This window comes from Garra rufa, chromosome 23, assembly GCF_049309525.1.
Source record: "Garra rufa chromosome 23, GarRuf1.0, whole genome shotgun sequence".
Lineage (NCBI taxonomy): Eukaryota > Metazoa > Chordata > Actinopteri > Cypriniformes > Cyprinidae > Garra > Garra rufa.
In genome coordinates, this window is record NC_133383.1 from 21,080,043 (window position 1) to 21,104,017 (window position 23,975).

The window sequence follows — 23,975 nt, forward strand, 5'->3', positions numbered from 1 at the left end:
ATCGTTTGTATCACAGTGACAGAAGCAAATGAAATGTAAAGCTACATTATTTCAAAATGCATTAGAACTAGAATAAAATAAGAAAAACTAAAAAATAGTGTCTCAAATGAAGAAAACATCTGCAAATACATACTTGCTCCGTACTTGTGATTTTTTGTTGTTGTTGTTGTTGTAGATTGCTGGTCTTGAATAGCAGATTATTGTACTTCTGTGTATGATACCCTGTACAAGCACCAACTGATAATACTATAGAAAAAATATTATCAGTAAGAGTTACAAAAATTCTCATTCGTATCAAAAGTGTCAAAGGTCGACCATTGAAAGATGTATCAATTGTAAAAACACACAAACCAAAAAAATTTAAATCCAAATTCTCCAAAATTCAACGAAACGCCCTCTTTGTTTTGAAATATCAAAACCCACTTTGCGAGAGGAATGTGTTATTCTTTTTTCGTACAAAATAAATAAATAAATAGATAAATAAAACGGAGAACTGCCTTAAAGACAGAGCAAAATAATTTCCCTGAACTTTATCATACAACATTTAAAGACGAGTTACATTCTTTTCTAGTTCACTCATACAGAGAAATCTCTCTCTAGGTTATGCTACACTCTACAGAGGTAATACAAGAGTTAACCAGCATTACAATAAAGATTACATTGCCATATTGTACCTCCGTAAAACTTTCAACATCTAAAACATACCTGCAACACACCTCTGACAGGTGTGAAATGAGATGGAATTCATTAGGAAAGTCCTGTCCTATTAGTTACGGGTAAAATATTGTCCTCAAACCTAAAAAAAACAAAAACTCATTAGAGGTGGAAGCTATCATCTCAGGAGTCTGAGTATCTACTATAGGCTAACATGACAACTATCCTAGGATTCACATTAAGAATGGAAGACTTACAGTTCAACACATGCACATCGAGTAGCAAAATGTCCATTAAATTACAAAGTACTGATAAAAATTACAACTACAATTTACAACATTTCCTGTAGTCGGTACCTATACATTTGCTCGATCTCCCTGTTTTGTGTCATGCATGAAGTGAGAGCACTTGCTTTTGTCAGATACATTAAGAAGAACAAGAAAACAGACTTGATGCTGAAGAGTTTTGTGTCTTGTTAACCAAGCAACCGGTACAATCTAGCACAATAAATCTGTGCCAGCGAAGGTGTTGTTATGTCAGCAAACTGATCTGTTAAAGAAGAAACACTTGCTTGAGAAAGCTGGTTTTGATATTAGCTATATTAGTCTTTTGAAAGGTTCAGGAAAACATATTGTAACTGCTCATGCAGTTGGTTAAGACATTGAGAAGAGGCCTTTATACTGCAAAGAAATCATTTTCGTAAGCATTTTTTCCCTCTACAATTATTTAACTATTTAAAACAGATTGTACATTGTTATCAAATAAATTCATCCTTGGTCAGGATAAAGGACTTCTAAAACATTTTCAAAATCTTACCAACGCCAAACTTTTAAATGTTTGTGTATGTATATATACATTTTAAGTTAAATTAAAAAATCCAAAGGGGATCAAACAGAATAGAATGGAATGAAATAAATAAATAAATTCAACACAAGTCATAATATCTTATGATTTCCTCAGTTTTTAAAGAATATGTTGATACTTTTACTGTAAGAAAAAAAAAATTGGGAGAAAATGACATTTTGCAGTATATACACTACCAGTCAAAAGTTTTTGAACTGTACGATTTTTAATGTTTTTTAAAGAAGTCTCTTCTGCTCACCAAGCCTGCATTTATTTGATCCAAAATACAGCAAAACCAGTAAAAATGTGACGTTTTTTTTACTATTTAAAATAACTGTTTTTTGTTTGAGTATATTTTAAAATGTAATTTATTCCTGTGATTTCAAAGCTGATTTTTTTAGCATCATTACTTCAGTCACACAATCCTTCAGAAATCATTCTTATATTCAGATTTTCTGCTCAAGAAACATTATTATTATGTTGAAAACAGCTGAGTAGATTTTTTAGATTTCTTTGATGAATAGAAAGTTCAGAAGAACAGCATTTATCTGAAATAGAAATGTGTAACATTAAAAGCATCCTTTCGAAATAAAATGTATAATTTTATAATTGCATCTAAAAAAGCTTTTGAATGGTATAGTGTATAATGTTACAAAAGCTTTTTATTTCAGCTAAATGCTGAACTTTGGATCTTTCTATTCGTCAAAGAATCCTAAAAAACGGTTTTAAATATTGATAATAATAATAAAAATGTTTCTTGAACAGCAAATCAGCATATTAGAAGGATTTCTCAAGGATCATGTGACACCAAAGACTGGATTAATGATGCTAAAAATGTAGCTTTGAAATCACAGGAATAGATTTCGTTTTAAAATATATTCAAATAGAAAGCAGTTATTTTAAATAGTAAAAATATTGTACAATATTACTGCTTTTGCTGTATTTTGGATCAAATAAATGCAGACTTGGTGAGCAGAAAAGACTTCTCCAAAAAAAAACATTAAAAATCTTAGTGTTCAAAAACTTTTGACTGGTAGTGCATGGCTTGACTAATTCGAGACATTCGGAATTAAAACTTGGGAGATTTGTAAAATCAGAAGACATTTCGCATAAAAAAATAAACCAGACCACAAAAAATGCTGGTGCATTTATCTGTAGGAAGAAGGTAGGGCAGAAACCTAAAGTGCTTTTTGCTGTATAAAATTCTCGTATGTCATTCAGAAGAAACTACAGACATTTGTGTTGGAGCCCAACAGCATGTTTTAGAGTCTAATCTAAAGTTGAGCTACTTCTGTGTACATAAAAATGGTCCTGCCTCCATGCAGACCAAACTTTGTTGGCAGCACATCATGAGCAGTAGCATTAGCATCATTAGCTCTTTCATTCGGATGCTGTGTGTCTTTGTGCGTCAACAAATGGCTGTTAAGGTTGACAAAATCTTAATAAAACCTGACATGTTCTTCTAAGAAAAACATGGACCAACTGCACACCAAAACAAAGCATTGCTGTCACAATTTGACAGTAACGGAAATGAGGCTGAGATTCAGTAAAACAGCTCATCTGGGTAAAGTGTTGGCATTCGGGATCCGGGCAGGGGACGAGCGTGCTGCTGGTGAGCCTCTAAGAGTGGGCGTCCCTGGTGCCGGAGACGGCACCTTGTGAGTGGGTGTACAAGGGCCAGGAGAACAGGAGTGTGTGGGGGTCCCAGGACTTGGAGAGTAAGGGTAAGGAGGGATATCAGGGCCGGGGAAGAAGGCTCTGTGGATGGGAGAAGAAGAAGGCGACAGATGGGGACTCGTCTGGAGGAGCCAGAGGAGCTCTTCATTGTTGCGACTCAGCCGTTTCTTTTCGTTGGACTCCTTCTCTACATACTCTTGAAGGTTTGCGTTCTCCTCAGACAGTTGTCTTGAAATAAATGAAGCAACAGTCAGGATTAGTCAAAAGTCTGGCTATGCAAGACCTTAATTCACTCACCCTCAGGTCATCCAAGATGTAGATGAGTTTATTTCCTCACCAGAACAGATTTGGAGAAATTTAGCTTGGTATCACTTGCTCACCAATAGACGGTGAATGGGTGCCGTCAGAATGAGAATCCAAACAGCTGATAAAAACAACAATAATCCATATACACACAACTCCAGTCTAACAATTAACATCTTGTGAAGTAAAAAGCGAAGTGTTTGTAGAAAACAAATCCATCATTAAGAAATTCAAATTGTCACTTCTGGCCAAAACACATAACTCTTCCTCCAGAAAAGTCCATCCCCTGTTGTCCACTCATCAAATATATTTGTTTTGAACTGTTTTGGACTGTTTTCACTTGTAAATTGTGCATATTTCTCTCTTGATTTAGATATTCAGGCACATTATGGACAGAGGACTCATATTTTAGTATTTTGAATGTCTTAATGATAGATTTGTTTCTTACAAACAAACACTTTCACTTCACAAGATGCTAACTGATGAACTGGAATCCTGTGGATTGTTGTGATGTTTTTATCAGCTGTTTGGACTCTCATTCTGACGGCACCCATTCACTGCAGAGGATCCATTGGTGAGCAAGTGATGCAATTCTAAATTTCTCCAAATCTGTTCTGATGAAGAAACAAACTCATCCATGTCTCGGATGGCCTGAGGGTCAATACATTTTCAGCTAATTAAAATTTTTAAAAGAGAAGTTCACTTCCAGAACAAAAATTTACAGAGAATGTACTCCAAGATGTTCATGTCTTTCTTTCTTGAGTCGCAAAGAAATTATGTTTTTTGAGGAAAAATTTTTCATATACTGGACTTCTATGGTGCCCCGAGTCTGAACTTCCAAAATGCAGTTTAAATGCAGCTTCAAACGATCCCAAAATGTGTGGCTGTGAACTATCCCAGTCGAGGAATAAGGATTTATCTAGTGAAACATTCGGTTATAAAAAACAAAAACAAAAACAGTTGATATATTTCTTAACTTCTTAAGCTCGTCTTGTCTTGATCTGCCTAAACTCTGTTTTTTCTGGGTATGTCAAAAAACTTCCATCTCATATTCTCCCTTAACTTCAAAATCGTCCAACATCGCTGTTTTGCCTTTTTAGTAAAAGGTGTTTGATCTTTGCATGTCCACTTTTGCAAACACTGGGTCGGTACTTCTAAAGCGATGTAGGATGATTTTGAAAGTTGAAGTTGAGAGAAAATGAGATTGGAGTATTTCGACCCTAACTGTTTTGTACCAGAGATGCACAGACTACTCATGCACATTGAAGAGAGAGCCACGACGAGCATTTGAGGTTAAAAAGTATATAAACTGTAATTTAAAAAAATAATTTAGCTAATCAAGACCCTTCTTTCTTGGCTGGGATCTTCTAAAGCCCTTTGAAGCTGCATTTAAACTGCATTTTGGAAGATCAAACACGGGGCACCATAGAAATCCACTATATAAAGAAAAATCCTAAAAAAAAATCTTTATGACTGAAGAAAGAAAGACATGAATATCTTAGATGACAAAGGAGTGAGTACATTATCTGTAAATTTTTGTTCTGAAAGTGAACTACTCGTTTAATTCAGATTCTTACCTTGACACTGTGAGATGGCGGTCAATGCGGGCCATCAGGTCTTCGTTCTGCTGCTGAAGCACCTGGACCCGTTCCTCCAGATACAGGTTCTTTTGGGCCTGCTCGAAGGATCAAGTGAACACAGAGCTCGACATTAAATTCTTACACAAACTTCCCCCGCCTGGACAACAGGGGACTGAAATGTGTTTTATGTGAGGGGGAAAAAAAACTATAAGAATTCTTAAAAGCTGAAAGGAAAAAGGAATAAAAAGCAGCTTTAAAATAGACGCTGGCCCTATTTCTAAGTCATAAATAACATAACGTCCAAAGGAAGTGAAAGGAAAAAAGAAGTTAAAAAACTGTTTTGAAGTGCAAACTGATTTAATATCCAAATCATAAATAATGTACTGTAACATCACAATAAAATGGATTTTTTTAAACACAGTACAGAATATATACAATACAAACAGCATATACAACATGGGTTCAGACATGAATTCATCTTCTTTTTTATTTTGTTATTGTGTGATCTTTTTAGGGGTTTGTAAAGTACTTCTGTTCAACTCTAAAACATTTGTTGTTGTTTGAGTTAGAGCTTCAGTAAGGAATGTGATGTGGCCTATCATTATATACTCAAACAAATATTTTATCATAGAAATGAATGATTATTTAACATCTTGCACTATAACTAATTCTAGTTTATTTTCTTTTGTTCTGGAGCAGTTTTTTTTTTCTTTTTGTGAAGTGTTTTCTTTTATGCTGCAGTTTTTCTTTTACTTGCATGAATTTCTTTTTATCTGGCACAATTCTTCTTTTACATTTTCTTTCTTTCAGCCACAGCTTTTATTATTAGTTTTTTTTATGAAACCCCGTTTCCGCCACTAAATAAACAATAAAAAGGTTATTGCTACTTTTTACCTCACAATTCTGACTATAGTTCTCAGAATTTCATAATAAAAACCCAATTCTGACTGTTTTCTCACAATTGCAGAATTTTTTCACACAATTCTTACTTAATAATTCTCTTAATACTCACAATGCTGAGAAAAAAGTCAAAATTGCAAGATATAAACAGATTTGCAAAGTTGTATCTTGCAATTCTGACTTTATCACATTGCGAGTTCATATCTCGCAATTCTGAAATTTTTCACGCAATTCTGACTTTTTTCTTACAAATGCGAGTTAATATCTCACAATTCTGACTTTTTTCAAGCAATTCTGACATTTTTTTTGCAAATGCAAGTTTATATCTTGCAATTCTGACTTTTTTTCTCACAAATGTGAGTTTGTATCTCGTAATTCTTACATTTTTTTGCAACTGCAAGTTTATATCTCGCAATTCTGACTTTTTTTCTCACAATTATGACCTTTTCTCGCAATTGCAAGTTCATATCTCGCAATTCTGAATTTTTTCACGCAATTCTGACTTTTTTCTTACAAATGCGAGTTAATATCTCACAATTCTCAACTTTATCATATTGCGAGTTCATATCTCACAATTCTGACTTTTTTCAAGCAATTCTGACATTTTTCAAGCAATTCTGACATTTTTTTTGCAAATGCAAGTTTATATCTTGCAATTCTGACTTTTTTTTTCTCACAAATGCGAGTTTGTATCTCGTAATTCTTACATTTTTTTCACATTTGCAAGTTTATATCTTGCAGTTCTTACTTTTCACGCAAATGTGAGTTTGTATCTCGCAATTCTGACTTTTTTCCTCACAATTATGACTTTTTCTCGCAATTGCAAGTTCATATCTCGCAATTCTGAATTTTTTCACGCAATTCTGACTTTTTTCTTACAAATGCGAGTTAATATCTCACAATTCTGACTTTTTTCAAGCAATTCTGATATTTTTTTTGCAAATGCAAGTTTGTATCTGACAATTCTGACTTTTTCTCGCAATTGCAAGTTTATATCTTGCAATTCTGACTTTTTTTCTCACAAATGCGAGTTTGTATCTCGTAATTCTTAATTTTTTTTGCATCTGCAAGTTTATATCTTGCAGTTCTTTTCACGCAAATGCAAGTTTGTATCCCGCAATTCTGACTTTTTTCTCACAATTCTGACTTTTTCTCGCAATTGCAAGTTTATATCTTGCAATTCTGACTTTTTCTCACAAATGCGAGTTTGTATCTCGTAATTCTTAATTTTTTTTCGCATCTGCAAGTTTATATCTTGCAGTTCTTACTTTTCACGCAAATGCGAGTTTGTATCTCGCAATTCTGACTTTTTTCTCACAATTATGACTTTTTCTCGCAATTGCAAGTTTATATCTTGCAGTTCTTACTTTTCACACAAATGTGAGTTCATATCTCACAATTCTGACTATTTTCAAGAAATTCTGACATTTTTCTTGCAAATGCAGGTTTGTACCTCGCAATTTTGACTTTTTTCCTCACAATTGTGACTTTCTTGCAATTCTGACTTTTTTCTTAGAATTGTGAGATATAAACTTGCAATTCTAACACAGATTCTAACACAATTCTAACTTTATAACTTGCAACTGCAAGTTTATATTTCACAATTCTAAGGAAAAAAGTCAAAATTGTGAGATTACCTCACAATTACCTTTTTTTTCCTATGGTTTTATACTGTCAAAATCTTGAAATTGCAAGATGCAAACTCGCAATTCTGAGAAAAAAGAAAAAAGAATTTCGAGTTTATATCTGTTTATGCAATTCTGACTTTTTTCTCGCAAATGCAAGTTTGTATCTCGCAATTCTTAATTTTTTTTCCGCATCTGCAAGTTTATATCTCGTAGTTCTTACTTTTCACGCAAATGCAAGTTTGTATCTCGCAATTCTGACTTTTTTTCTCGCATCTGCAAGTTTATATCTAACAGTTCTTACTTTTCACCAAATGTGAGTTTGTATCTCGCAATTCTGACTTTTTTTCTTGCATCTGCAAGTATATGTCTCACAATTCTGACTTTTTTTCTCAGAGTTGTGAGATATAAACTCGCAATTGCATGTTATAAAGTCCAATTTTTTATCTCACAATTCTTACTTAATAACTCGCAATTGCGCATTATAAGTCACAACTGCAAGATAACTCACAATGCTGAGACAAAAGTTAAATTGCAAGAAAAAAGTCAGAATTGGGAGTTTACATCTCACAATTCTGACCTCATAACTCACAACTGCGAGTTTCTATCACAATTCTGAGAAATAAAGTCAGATCTTGCAATTCTAACTTTTTTTTCAGAATTGTGAGATATAAACTTGCAATTGAATGCTAGTTATAAAGTCAAATTTTTTATCTCACAATTCTGACTTTTTAACTTCCAACTGCAAGTTTACATTTCACAATTCTAAGAAAAAAGGTCAGAATTGCAAGATGTAAACTCCTAATTGTGAGAAAAAAAAGTCAGAATTGTCAGATAAAAAGTCGCAATTACCTTTTTTTTTATTCAGTGGCAGAAACTGGATTCCATAGTTTTTATATTATTAGGTATTAGGTGTTTTTCTTGTACCTGCACTGTTTTCTTGTTTACTGCAGCAGGATTTTTCTTTAGCATGTTTGTTTTCACAGTGACAGAGTGTAGAGAACTCTGTCCTCTTCTAAACTTTAAATTGCTTACAGGAACACGCTAGACAGCACAATTCTCCTGCGCAGTGTGTTTATCCAGCACACCTATTCATTTGGAGCTTACCACTTTCTCCAGATGACAGATTTTCTTCTCCTGGTCATGAATTTGCTGGTTCTTCATCTCCAGAACCTCCTTCAGACTCTTCAGGTCCTCCTCAATATGCTGATACGGGGCCAGCGCATCCTGAAAATACATTTACAATATTTACATTCAGTGTTTGTGCACCTATATCCAAGTATCCCTTTATGAATGTCTTAAAGAAACATACCACAATCTGTTCATCAGTGCTTTTCCTCAGGGCTTCTTCAAAACGCTTGGCTTTGTCTTTCAGAGTCCTGTTTTGGAAAGTCAGAGTGTCCACCTGGTCCTAAAGGAAACGGTATACTGTTACTAATGGATTGCCCTGAATGAGTAGCAAAAATCTCAAACCTTGATTTACTAAACAATTCACCTGAAGCGAGAGGCGCAGTTTCTCAAAGTCCTCTTCTAGACTGGCCTTTTGCTGCTCATGGGCTTTCCTTAAGTCTAAGAGAAATTACATGAGAAGGAATACAGAATTTTAGTTCTTCTCCACATATCTGTCAGCTGGTTAGTTAGTAGTGATATTACTAACCTAACCAGACACTCACCTCTCATGGTCCTGGCATGCTCTTCCTGCAGTGTTGCCATTGTGATGTTATGCATGGTCTTCAGGTCTTCAAGGGCGGCCTCATGGTTGGCAGTCAGCTCTTCGATCTAAACACAAAACACATAGTTGAGGCTTCATGTTCATGTCATCTTAAATTTATTTTCCCTGATCCTCAGCCAAACGATCTGACCTGTTCCTGGTGCTGTGTGTGCAGTTCCTCCACCTCTGACTGGTGCTCTGCTCTGAGATGATCTCTGTCTGAAGCATGCCGTAATCTCAGGTTCTCCTCTAAGGTAGCAAGTTCAGACTCTTGCTGCACCTGTAACTCTCTCAGCTCTCTCTCAAAACACTCCTCCAGCTCTCTCTTCTCCTTCTGAAGACGCTCCCAGCGAGCTGCGTTGAAGGCTGGACAATATGAGAAACAGAGAAGACGGATTTAAATAACTGAAACCTGGTTTTCTCTTTATGGGCACACATAGACCTTTTTGAACTCACCCACTTCATGATGAATCCGACTGAGTTCCTGGGTCAACTCTCTCTCCTTCTCCTCAGCACTTTCACTCTGAAACACACACATATGTTGGCTTTCAATGTTTAATAGGGACATTCCATAGGCATAATGGTTTTATACTGTACAAACTGCGAAAAAACAACCCAATAACTTTGTTTTTGTAAGCCTTTCTCTGCAAGAATGTGAAAAACGAGTTGCTCAGATTTTGCTCCTTCTGTGAGGTTTCCACCCATGGCGCTGCCATTTTGTTTTTGCGAGCGATAACGGTGTACCAGTTCTAACACAATGGCAAAAGTTTAAGCAAAGCATGCTAACTGTTTTGTCTTTGGCTGCACAGACGAGCACAGACCACTATTTAGAGTTCCAGCCTCAGAGGAGACAAGAGAGCAGTGGGTTTATTGATTTGTTTACTGTATATTACACTGCTGCTATAAACATGCGATTTCTTTCCCAGCTGTTTACCTTCACAGACATACCCGACTGTTTTTGTAACTTGTGTGTTTTGAACATAAACTTGTGTGTATTTGACAGTTTAAGTGCAATAAGACATGAAAGAGAACTTAGTTTAGTACTCACATGCCTGTGACACCACTTTCTGTGCGCGTGCTTCGGATGTGTGCGCTCAGAAAACCCTATATCAGAGGTTTAAACTAATATGGTTTAAACGCATGATTTCAGCATGCTAGACTTATATTACATGTTGCATAATAGGTCTCCTTTAATTATAATATAGTCCTACTGTAACTAATTTTTTTCTATCATGGTGGATTTCCCCCTATATTTTCTATATTTATTTCCTAATAACACCACTACTAAATACAATATTACTCAAATAAACATGTTTTTTTTTTCGTTATAATGGTGGGGATTTTCCATTGAATTCTATATTTATTTCCTAATTGCACCGCAAATGTTTTACACTGAATTCTTTATTTATTAAATTGTTTATAAATTACTTATTTCTAAATTATTATTTAATTATTTATACATATTTATTATCAACATGTATATTTATTGTGATAATATGTATTGTAATTAAGTTTATTTATCTGCTGTTTATTTCTGGGGGTTTTTCAGGTTTGATTTCAGTGATTTGCATTTTTGTATGGACATTTGGTCCCAACAATATCAGGGTAAACAACAAAAAACATTTAGAAATTTATATTATGCTCAATTACTTCATGGTGTACGCATTTTTTTAAGTTAATAATTCCATAACCATATTCAATAATTCAATAACTAATCTACCCTCACACATACTTGCTTTTGCAGTGCATACTTGTTTTTGTAGTAACTAGCATGGACCATGTAGTACTACATACTGCATACAGTATTACTTTTATTGCCTAAATGACATTAAATTATAAAAACCCAAACAGTGCTGTGTTTATAACTGACAAACATTATTAACTAAAACACATAGACCTTGTCCACAATACATTTTCGTTTGAAAACGTTTTGGCCTTGCGTCGACGTCAAGACATCATTTTTGTCAAAAGAAACTGAGCTTTTTGAAAAAGCTCTTCAAAGTTGTTAAATTTAAAGTGTGGACTGTGAAAACCATGGCTTTTGAAAATGATGACGCATGTTTAGTCATCTGACGCATTTTGTACCAATAAATACCTATATTTATACCATTATTGTGTCAGACTTACTTACTATCAGTAAGTTGTGTTATTTTTCTAAGGTAAATTCTGGCTTATTCCTCTCAGTGCGTCTTCCAGAAACAAAAAGTAACAGAGATGAACTTGATGAATGTTCACGTTTCTTTACAGAGGTGATGTGGGCGTTTACCTACGTGTCCGCGTATCTCACATGGATGTTTAAAATCTGAAAAGTGGAGCCGCTCGTGGGCGTGATTACATTAGAGACGAGTTTAGACGGGAAAAACTTGAGCTTGCGTTGGTATCATACGGATTACTTTTTCAGAGAATATTTGTTTTTGACATGACTGACTTCATTCAAAATAGATATTTCAAACTTTCTATACATATATTTCTCATGTTTGTGGCACGTATTTTCGGAGATTCAGGTTTTTTTATTTACGTATGTGTGAAGAGAGGTGACGGAGACCGAGACGGCAGAGAGCACATCCGGTTTATTTTATTTATTTTAAAAAAAGCACATTTTTTTCTTGTTATTATGATTATACACAAATAAAAGTAGACCCTTTGCAGTTTCAAAATGAGTATTTTTTAGTTCTTTTCGCAGCCATCAAGAAAAAACGAGACAGGCCGCACCGGTGTGATCTTCGACCCCCGAGGGTTACTTTTTTCAAGTAACTAGTAAAGTAACACATTACTTTTAAATGTACAAGAAAATATCCAAGTTACTTTTTCAAATAAGTAACGCATTTATTCCCATTTATTGACTGACAATCAGTCAATTCGTCGTCATCAGTCAAGAACATAGGTGTGCTATTCGATAGCAATCTTTCCTTCGAAAGCCACATTTCTAGCATTTGCAAAACCGCATTTTTTCATCTAAAAAATATATCGAAATTACGACCTATGCTCACGATGTCAAATGCAGAAACGTTAATTCATGCTTTCATGACCTCAAGGATAGATTATTGCAATGCTTTATTGGGTGGTTGTTCTGCACGCTTAATAAATAAACTCCAGCTGGTCCAAAATGCAGCAGCTAGAGTTCTTACTAGAACCAGAAAGTATGACCATATTAGCCCGGTTCTTTCAGCACTGCACTGGCTCCCTATAAAACATCGTATAGATTTTAAAATCTTGCTAATTACTTATAAAGCCCTCAATGGTTTAGCTCCTCAGTACTTGAGCGAGCTCTTATCATATTATAGTCCCTCACGTCCGCTGCGTTCTCAAAATTCTGGCAATTTGATAATACCTAGAATATCAAAATCAACTGCGGCCGGCAGATCTTTTTCACATTTAGCGCCCAAACTCTGGAACAATCTACCTACCACTGTTCGGGAGGCAGACACACTCTGTCAGTTTAAATCTAGATTAAAGACCCATCTCTTTAACCTGGCCTACACTTAATACATTTCATAATCCAAATCCGTTAAAGGATTGTTAGGCTGCCTTATTTAGGTCAACCGGAACCAGGGACACTTCCTATAACACCTGATGTACTTGTTGCAACAGAAGAAGAATGGCATCTACGCTAATATTAGTATCTTTCCTTCTTATTCCGAGGTCACCGCAGCCACCTGTATCCAGATCAGACGGTCACTGCAGTCCCCCAGATTTAGTCCGTGCCCATCAGCACCCAGAGATATCCTCTACAGCCCTGAATGTCAGCAGAGACCACATCAACTAGATGAGCCCCAGAGACAGATCATCAGTGAAGACCTCATCACCTAGACGGCCATCGAAGCAAGACACCGAAAACCAGATGAGTCCTCTCCAATCTGATTTTGTGGCAACTTGGAACTCTTGCATCTACATTAATATTAGTCTGTTTGTTTCTTATTCCCAGGTCACCATAGCCACCAGATCCAGTCTGTATCCAGATCAACACCTACAGCCAAATGTCAGCGGATACCATGTCAACTAGATGAGCCCCAGAGACAGATCATCAAGAAAGAACTCCTACCCTAAACGGCCACCGGCACAAGGCCATGGGAACCAGATGAGTCCTCCCCAATTTGACTTTGTTGCAATATGGAACTCTTGCATTATTATTGACATTTTACTTTATTATTTTAATACTGTAAGGTTGCTTTGACACAACTTGTGTTGTAAAAAGCGCTGTATAAATAATCTTGACTTGACTTGACTTGACTGACAGCTCTCCTGTCCCCATGTTGAGAGAAGTCAGAAGTAAATGACTTTTAAGTGTGAATGAGAAACTTTTATAAAATGCTTGAAATGTTAGTGTGGACAGAGCATTTTGAAACAAAAATGCTGTTTCAAATGTATCATTAATGTAGACATATAGTCATAGACATATCTGTAATATAAGATGACAAACAAGAAAGAAATGATGATGCAGTGCTGCAGAAACATTATCCCTCTTGTGTGCATTTAACAGTATAGAAAATGCACAGTAATCAGCACCAACCTGATTATGAAAAGCACTTATAAATAACACATGCACTATAGACACTAATAAAATGTGGCTTGCTTCATGTTGGAGTCGGCAGGCGTGGGAGAATTTGGCAGGTTCCTGACATACCGCTTCTATCGGTAAACCCTTTTACTGCTAAACAGACAAACAGGAGTGTGGAGGAGAGGAATGCAATTAATATTAATGTGTAATATGTGTGGGCATTAGGCTGGAACGCTGAGACGAAAGGGTTTTTAGATTTGGATGTATATTTTAAGCCATTGTGTTTCTAACCCCTCACTGACCTGTTTAAATTTGTCTGGAGTTTTTATGCAGAGGCATTTCTGAAACAACTGTGTCTCTTTAAGATGAATCTTAAAGCCAATCATTCACTATTGAACAGCAGAGGGCGCTGCACTACTACAAGTCTATATATTTACATTGTTTATTTAGCAGATGCTTTTATCCAAAGCAAATTACAAATATGGACGGCAACATATGTGATTCATTCTAAGGAGACAGAGATATGCTTGTGATTCTGTGTGCAAACAGTGACTCAGCGGTCTGCTCTTGCTCGCAGTTACCTCATCCTTACATTCATGACAGATTAGATGAAGGATGTTGTTTGTGTTTGGTTTTATTTTTTGTTGTTGAGTGTTTCTTGTGGTTGAGATAGACTGGATGTGTCAGTTCAAGGCAGTTTGTCAGTAAACAGTTGCGATCGCCTAGCGGTTTAGGCTTTGGCGTGGTAACACAAACATCTCATGTGACATGTGAAGGCCGTAAATTCACTGTGCCCTTGAGCAAATTATTTGATGGCAGGGGTTGTACCAGAAGGGATGTTTTTGTAGTTAGTGTACAGTCAATCATGTTGGATAGAACGTACTGTGTCAGCTGGAAAATAACATATTTAGAAAACAGCATTTTTTGGGATGAATTCTCAAAAGTAATATAAAATAAAATAATTGGTTTATTTGATAGTTTATTTCTTAGTTTTGTTGAAGCTGTTATGACTTATACTATGAATAATGAAAATAATAAAATAGAATATATATATTTTTTATTGTCCTGATGACTTTATTATGATTCCGAAATGTGTTAAGTAAAGAAAATAAAGCATGTAAATAATAAGCATGTGTGTTCATATAATATGATATGATATACTAATATAATATAATATAATATAGTTAATATAAATAATACAATAGAATTTTTTTTTTAAGTTTTGATTCTACATTATGATTCTAAAATGTGTTAAAATAGTAACATAATACAGTATAATATAATATAAAAGTTGTTATGGCTTTATAAATAATAAAATAGAACAAATTATTTGTTTTAATTTTTATACTTTTGATGACTTTGTTATGATTCTAAAATAGTAATAATAAATAAAAAACTGTGTCAATATAATATAATGTAATATAATATAATAAATATAATATAATATAATAATGTTTTTATGACGTCATGAATAATGAAAATAAGAAAATAGAATAAAATAAATGTTTTATAATTTTTTTTTTATGATTCTAAAATATGTAAATAATAAAGAAAAAGTATTGCAATATAATATAATATAATATAATATAATATAATATAATATGCTTTTATGACATCATGAATAATAAAAAATACCATAGAATAAAATGTTTTATTTCAGTTTAGATTTATTAATGAATTTGAAATATATAAATAATAAAGACAAAGTAAGTCAATAATATAATATAATGTTTTTATGACTTCATAAATAATGAAAATAAGAAAATATGGTATAATAAATGTTTTATTTCATAGTTTTGTTTATTTTTTATTATTCTAAAATATGTAAATAATAAAGAAAAAGTATGTCAGTGTAATATAACATAATATAATATAATGTTTTTATGACTTTAAGAATAATGAAAATAAGAAAATATAATCAAATAAATGTTTTATTTCATAGTTTTGATATATTTTTATGATCCTAAAATATGTAAATAAATAATAAAGAAAAAGTATGTTAATATAATATAATGTTTTATGACTTCAGGAATAATGAAAACAAGAAAAAATAATAAATGTTTTATTTCATAGTTTTGGTTATTTTTTATTATTCCAAAATATGTAAATACATTTTCTTTATTGTGTCAATATAATATAATATAATATAATATAATATAATATAATATAATATAATATAATATAATATAATATAATATAATATAATATAATAATTTAATATAATATATGTTTTTATGACTTCATGAATAATAAAAACAAGACAATAGAATAAAATGTTTTATTTCAGTTTAGATTTTTTTATGATTCTAAAAAATGTAAATAATAAAGAAAAATTTTGTCAATATAATATAATATAATATAATATAATATAATATAATATAATTAGGGCCGGGACTCGATTAAAAATTTTAATCTAATTAATTAGAGGCTTTATAATTAATTAATCGAAATTAATCGCATTTTAATCGCATGTAAATATTTGACCTGAGAACAGTGAGAATTAAGATTTTTACATGGATTTTTAGTATACCATTGAATAATGACTGAATACATAAGCTTAAGCAACAAAATATTGTTTATTTTTGTTCAACCAAGTCCAACAGACCAGTACAATATTGCCATTAAAAGTGTAGCAAGAGGCACGTTCTTTAACAAGTCTTTCATTCCGAGAACTCTGCTCTTGTGTTTGCTTAATTATGCATTTAAACTTTAATGACCAAACCTATCATTATAAATGTTGCTGCACATGGAATATAACGCGGATAACATTTAAAAAATAGTTTTTATCAGGTTACACACTGATTATTTATCACTCAAACCCCTTTCTCTACCTGTCCGTTGGTCGCGTATATCCTCCATGTTTGTAGTTTTTTAACACTTTTTATGCGTGTTTGTAGTTCTAATCGAATCCTCGTTCACGGCGCAGTGTGTTGCGGGCAATATAAGCAGTTAAGAGTGTGCATTGATCGTTAAGTAGTAGACCATCCGGGAATCTTTGGAATACTTTTTAAACATACTACGATTTGGGACATACAATACTATTTAGGACGGACGTCTTTGGCTTGTCTGAACGCTAGTTTGTGCTCCAGTATAATCGGTCCGCCGAATCTCATCTAGTGAGAAACGTTCCGCGGTGCAAAACGTATTGCGATTAAAATGCGTTAAAAAATTTTAACGCGTTATTTTTGTGTAATTAATTAATCTAAATTAACGCGTTAAAGTCCCGGCCCTAAATATAATATAATATAATATAATATAATATAATATAATATAATAATATATGTTTTTATGACTTCATGAATAATAAAAATTAGAAAATAGAATAAAATGTTTTTTATTTCATAGTTAGATTATTGTTTTATGATTCTAAAGTATGTAAATAATAAAGAAAAAGCATGTGTCAATATGATATAATATAATACATTTTTATGACTTTGATTAAATAAAAGTTGTTCAATTTATTAGTTTTGATGATTTTTTTTTTTTCAAAAAATGTGTAAAGTAAGAAGAAGAAGAAATGCACATGTGTGCACTAGTAAAAATATATTTAAAATACATGTTTCATACATACGCTCAAGAATTACTGATATAAAAATTATAATTAATCTTTATTTGGAGTACTACTTTAATTTCTTAATATTAGGCCTATAATGTGTTTTAATGTCACTATTGATAAAGACAGTATGTTCTTTGCATAATATCCCCCTTTAAATGCAAGATATTTAAAGTGTATCTAAAGTATACTTGCAATAGTTCCACATTAGCACAATCAAATATACTTAAGCATATCTTTAGTAGAACTTCAGCAGGGTATTTTTAAGTATGAAAATGTATTTGCAGTATACTTAGCACAAAATAAATCTATTTCAAATACATCTAAATATATTTATTTTTCACCAGGGTGGCCAAACACTTTTTTAGTTGACTGTGATCTTTAATAAAATACCTTGAGGGAGAAATGCTGAGTGCAGATTACAAAGACCTCCAGACTCCTGCTGGTTTTCTTTAGCTCTGTCTGAAGAGCCTGTAGTTCTCTGGCTTGTTCTTCACAGCGACCCTGCAAGAGCTGCATCTCTTCGTGCCTCTCTACTTCTTCTCGCTCTTTTTCTTTCTTCTGCTCTTCTTCTTTTTTCTTCTCCGGGCCCGGAGAGCCAGTACGAGGCAAGATCTGCATGCTTGAGCCTCGGACTGCCACCGTTGCCCTCTGTTGCCTCTGAAGGACTAAAGAGGGAAACACGAGAGAAGAAGCACTAAAAAAATCTATTTCATTAAATTCATCTCAGAACAGCCCTGTGTGAATAAAATGGCCTCCATAATGCTAAGACACCCCAGGGAGTCCTGTACACTTAACAACCATGAAACAATTTACATAAAGCTTTACCATAATTTCTATACCTAACTGGATTACTCGAATCCTCTATAAATAAACCAAAGAGACTATTCAAAGACTAGTCTGTTTTCATTGTAATGTAAAATAAGGTGTGTGACCCAAATGGCACAGTGGCTAAACAAACCATAACAAATCTTATAGTTCAAATATACTTCAAATTTTCATTGCATGGATTACAAAGGATGTATAGATTAGTCACACCAAGTCAGTTAAAGCCCTCATGAAAGTTACACCATAAATTATGCGTTATAGATACATTTTCCCTGCTGAAAAAAACAGCATATGCTGGTTAGCTGTGTTTTGGTGCTGGGATGCTGGGTTTAGCTGGTTTATGTCGGTCCTTATGCTGGTCCTTAGCTGGTTAATGCTAACCAGCTAAAACCAGCATCCCAGCAACAAAACATACCTAACCAGCATGTGCTGTTTTTTCAGCATGGTTTAGGCCTACTTGACAAATTGTTCAAAACTAACATAAAAGGGATTTTGCATGACTGAAATTCAAAATCAAGCCATGTATCTTATTATTTCAAGATGGGCAAGCAACCCAAAACACTCATGCTAATGCTAATAGCAGCTAATGTTTTGTTCTGTGGCAGTGTGTTAGCATTCATTCCCTGATGAATTTGATAAACACACTGAGCCAGATGGAATGACAGGATGATTTACGGCTATCATTACTGTAGAAACTAATCTTCAGAAGAAAGACTGAGTGACTCAAAGCTGCTAATTGCTATGTTAGAGTCATTGTTGTCCTCAGTGTTGAGCGTGCAAGCAATTTATTTGTTAATGGCTAGCAACAGATATTTTTTCAGTGGCCTTTACTGATGTATTAGGTGTTGAATTAACCTCTGTATACATCTTAGCAAGCTATAACTGTCCTGTGTACAGTGGAGACACCATACTATATAGGAATGTGGAGATAAACTAGCATTTAAAGGGTCTGTTAAATAATTAATTAAAAGATTAATTCACTAAAATTCCCTGATGATTTACTCCCCCTTATGTCATCCAAGATGTTCACGTCTTTCTTTTTACAGTCGAAAAGAAATTAAGGCTTTTGAGGAAAACCTTCCAGGATATTTCTCATATAGTGGACTTCATTGGGGATCAGCGGGTTTAAGGTCCAAACTGTAGCAATCCCAGCGAGGAATATAGGTCTTATCTAGTGAAACAATTGGTCATTTTTAAAGAATAATGCTCATTTTGCACTAGCTCAACTTCACGCATTACGTAGTGACACTGGAATGGTCACACATTACGTTCTGTAGGCAGAAATACTGACTCAGTGTTTAAAAAGCGAACGCGCAAAGAAAGTCAAACGCCCTTTACAAAAAAGGTGAAACAACGATGTCAGACGATTTTGAAGTTGGAGGAGAAGATAAATTGGAGCATTCAGCCTACCTTTTTGATCCGAAGTACACAGATGAAGAACTAACCGCGTGTGAACTTTCCAACGTGATTGTGTAATACGTAAAGTCAAGCTAGTGCAAGATGAGCATTTGTGGTTAAAAAGTATATAGATTGAATTTTTTTTTTTTTTTAGAAAATGACAGATCGATTTGCTAGATAAGACCTAGGAGGCTCGGATCATGCAGAGCCCTTTGAAGCTGCATTGAAACTGCAATTTGGACCTTCAGCCCATTGGTTCCCGTTAAAGTTCACTATATGGAGAAAATTCTGGAATGTTTTCCTCAAAAGCTTAACTTCTTTTCAACCAAAATAGAAAGACATGAACATCTTGGATGACATGGGGGGTGAGTAAGTCATCAGGAAATTTTAATTCAGGAGTAACCTAATCTTTTGATATTTTAATAGCAGGGACAAGTGATAGTAAACTCTATTATAAATTTATAAATAGATTTCTATTTCTACTGTGCATCAAAAAACATGTTTAAAAACATTACTTTTTTACATACATTGAAATACATGTAACAATATTATACAATATTAGCATATTTTGCAACCTGGTCTCGTGAAAAAAACGTACCTGTGCATACTTTTTCGCAAGATGCAAAATACGTACCAATAAGTACATATCACTACAGTTTCTAACAGAAGTGTCCACTGAGTGGTGCTAAAAGAGTGTTTGGTTTTTTTACTGTTTTCGCATTATTGTAAGGTGTAGGCTTAGGGTTGGGTAAGTGTAGACATTAATAAAACAATCTAATAGATAGAAAATGTAATTTATTGTTTAGTTTGCGAAAACAGCTATATCAACCATGTTTTATGTGATGTTGGTTTTGTACGTGTCACCGCAGTTCTGAGTTGAAATGTCCGTTGAGTGGCGCTATAACTCTAATGCTCCGTGACGTTTTAAAATAACGTACCATCTGCACTAAACCTACCCAAGAGTATGAACAAAAGCAAATGTGACGTAAAATTACAATTGTAAGCATGCCGTTTTAGCTTGTTTAGCTTGTCATCTTTCAGCCTTTTCATCGTGAGTCATGTTTTTCACGGAATTCGTACCCAAGGTTTTTGCATCCTAAGTCCAATTCCGTGCCGGAAAGTGAAACGTATGGAGCTGTATCATAACTGTGATTAAAATCATTTACAAGTGCTTGCTGTTTTATTGCCTCTAGTGTTCATTTCTGTTGGAAACTTCAGTGATATGTACCTATTGGTATGTATTTTGCGTCTTGCTAAAAAGTTACCACAAGTACGTTTTTGGCATGAGAACAGGTTGGTATTTTTGGTTGAATAAATGAGAGACTTTTTTGAAAAACATAAAATCTTAAAGTCGCAAATTTGTAGTGGTGTATACAGCCTAGTGAAAATCTCTCTACTAACTGACAGCATAATCAAAATCAAAGAACTTTAAAGGGGTCTTTGTGTGTGTTACAAGCTTTTTGTGCATATATAAGATCTGTAAAGCTGCAAAGATTAAAGTCTCAAAATTTATGAAAGTTAATACTCAGCTGCGCCTTCTTAAAATGGCTCATTCAAACATGCGACCCACATGTCTACGTCACGGTGTGGGAAGATTTGCATAACACTGGCCAAATGTATACGCAAAGGAAAAAGGCGTTACTTTTATTCTGCAGTACTGTAGCAGCTGCCGGCATGTTGTGGAGACGCTGTGTGTTTTGTTTCGAAAGCGAAACTACTTTGTTTGGCCTTCCTAATGAGTACACAACTAGAAATCAGTGTTCAAGTTGTATTTACAACACTGTTTCAGAACAGTACAATGCAAATATTTGCGTGTGTGCAGTGGATTTTACGGAGGACTGTTTCCTGAACCTGGTAGAACCATGCTGGCTGTGAGCACTATAAAGTGGGGCAATTCCAACTTTGCAAAGACGGTTTTGTGCGTCTGGCTCACAGTCTGTAAGTACATTTTCATATACTGGCTATTCAAACGTGAGTTTTGAGCAGTGTATATTAGTGCTGCTTGCTTGTCGTTTCTACGATCACAAATGCAGACATGGTGTTATGTTTACACGGCGCAACACAACGCGTAAAAAGACAGTATGCGTCATTATAATCAGTAATTATGTCCTCAGTGGATGCAACAAATGCCTTATTTATAACGGGTTTCGTTGTTTTTGTCTCGTCGCGTCGGGACACGGCATCACAACATGGTAATGGGACAATCACAACGCACCGGATACCGCTTCAACGTGTTTCAGAAAGGTGAGGAGCAATAATGTACAGTATGTGGAAAATAGTGTGTTTTTTGAACCGTAAACACATTGCATTACACCAAATACACAAAATAATGTTCTTTTTAACAACATTATATGACCCCTCTAATCAAAACAATCATAGACATGCTACAGTACTAAACCGATATAAATTTAAATACATTTTTATACATTATACTAACTCAAGACAATCCAGTCCACCATACACACACACAAATCAACCGTCAGCCTCTTAGAGTGGCTTAATCTTTAGCCTGAGAATCAGTCTCTATGACAACAAAGAGAAAATCTGCTTTTTCAGGTAGTAAGGTGGGCGAGACTGATGTTAGGATGTCGATTCGTTGCTCATCAGGAAGACAATGACAGCAAGAGTGCAAGATGCACTCTGAAACCTATGTAGCACTGTATGTTTACATTGGTTAAGAGACCAAACCTTTTGTTTTAATGTCCTTCAGGGGAATTCAAAGACTACTGAGGGTGTCTGAACCCCTAAAATTCTGTAATTTGCACCCTAGTACATTGTGGCGGTAGATTACTTAGTATTGTTTGATTTAGTTCAACATGACAGCTAAGCTTAACCCTAGTGGCCACTATGAGTACTTCCTACATGAAAGGGATAGTTCACACTAAAATAAAAATTCACTCATTAATTAATGTTGTTCCAAACACTTAAGACCATAGTTTTTATTTTTTTTTAAACCTGCAAGCTCCATAAAATTACAGTTAAACCACTAATGTCACATGGACTATTTTGTCCATGCTCTTGGTATCTTTCTGAACCCTGAATGTGTCAGTTGTGTTGCTGTCTATGCAGGGTCAGAAAGCTCTCGGATTTCATCAAAAATATCTTAATTTGTTAAGTTCTTACAGGTTTGGAACTACATGAGGGTAAGTCCCTTAAAACTCTCTCTCATTCTATATGTGTGTGTGTGTATGGAGAATAATAAGAGGGTTACAGTGGAGATATGAGCTTCAGATGAGATTTATCCAACAGTGTGACATCTTCTAATGGAGGCACTGTGCTCTGTAGAGCAGCAGGGGACAGCTATGAAAGGAAAGCAATATCTTGGGTTGATCTTTGTTCTGGTTGGTTACCTGGAGACTGCGGTTTAGGAGACACTACAGCAAGTCTCTTAGGGGAGGAGAGGGATGAACGGGTGCCATCAGAAGTCTTCTGGAATTCCTTACGGGATGCTGTGGATAAAGAAAGACATCGGTACAGGAGTTAATGGCAGTGCTCAGGAGGTTACCTGAATTAAAGGATATTCGCTCAGGGAACATGTACAGGGCACAGAAGTGCAAATCCATGAATGCATTCACAACAGTAACCAACACCCCCTTTTCAGTCTCTTTTCGTATCGCTCTCCTCTTCCACGGAGTCATAATATGGTCTCAGTGGTCCGTGGATCGATTCCAATAAGAGGCAGCCAACCACAAAATAACGCAGCTGCTAGGGTCCGCTTGCCACACGGGTTGGATGATATGACATTCTGAGAGGCTGCAGGCATCCGTGGACCAGAACATACAGTATTAATATATTATGAAATAAAATAATAATAATAATAATAATAATATTTAAAAAATATAATTTCCATCTCTTGTTACTTGAATGATCTACAGCTGTGTGTTTTTGTTTAGTGATAGTTGTTCATGAGTTCCTTGTTTGTCCTGAACAGTTAAACTGCTTGCTGTTCTTTAGAAAAGTCCTTCAGGTCGCACAGATTCTTTGGTTTTTCAGCATTTTTGTGTATTTGAACCCTTTCCAACAATGACTGTATGATTTTAAGATCCATCTTTTTACACTGAGGACAACTGAGGGACTTATGTGCAACTATTACAGATGGTTCAAACGCTCACTGATGCTTCAGAAGGAAAAAACGATGCATTAAGAGCCAGGGGGTGAAAACTTTTGAATAGAATGAAGATGTATATTTTTTTCTTCTTATTTTGCCTAAACATAATATTTTTTTTATTTAGTACTGCCCTTCAGAAGGTACAGAAGACACTTACATGTTTCCCAGAAGACAAAATAAGTTAAATTTAGCCTGATCTTTAAATTCTAAAAGTTTTCACCCCCTGGCTCTTAATGCATTCAGGTAACAGCACAGTATTAAGAATCAAGTGTATGTACATTTTTAAACAGGGTCATT

At 34.5% G+C, this 23,975-nt stretch overlaps 1 protein-coding gene across 2 annotated transcripts in view; it reads right to left on the minus strand.

Annotated features, from left to right (window-relative positions):
* Positions 1 to 1,578: 1,578 nt before the first annotated feature.
* mtus2a (microtubule associated tumor suppressor candidate 2a) overlaps positions 1,579 to 23,975 on the minus strand; it is a 110,823-nt gene continuing 88,426 nt past the window's right edge. Inside the window, exons 6-15 of one of the 2 annotated variants that reach the window (XM_073830065.1) lie at positions 22,921 to 23,019; positions 17,738 to 18,012; positions 9,750 to 9,816; positions 9,445 to 9,659; positions 9,256 to 9,361; positions 9,078 to 9,151; positions 8,895 to 8,993; positions 8,690 to 8,809; positions 5,055 to 5,152; positions 1,579 to 3,402 (exon numbers count right to left, since the gene is read on the minus strand). In XM_073830065.1, the coding sequence (XP_073686166.1) occupies positions 3,054 to 3,402; positions 5,055 to 5,152; positions 8,690 to 8,809; positions 8,895 to 8,993; positions 9,078 to 9,151; positions 9,256 to 9,361; positions 9,445 to 9,659; positions 9,750 to 9,816; positions 17,738 to 18,012; positions 22,921 to 23,019 (1,502 nt within the window). In that variant the 3' untranslated portion in view covers positions 1,579 to 3,053. Of the gene's footprint in view, positions 3,403 to 5,054; positions 5,156 to 8,689; positions 8,810 to 8,894; positions 8,994 to 9,077; positions 9,152 to 9,255; positions 9,362 to 9,444; positions 9,660 to 9,749; positions 9,817 to 17,737; positions 18,013 to 22,920; positions 23,020 to 23,975 lie in introns of both variants that reach the window. The other variant, XM_073830064.1, reaches the window with a different exon arrangement.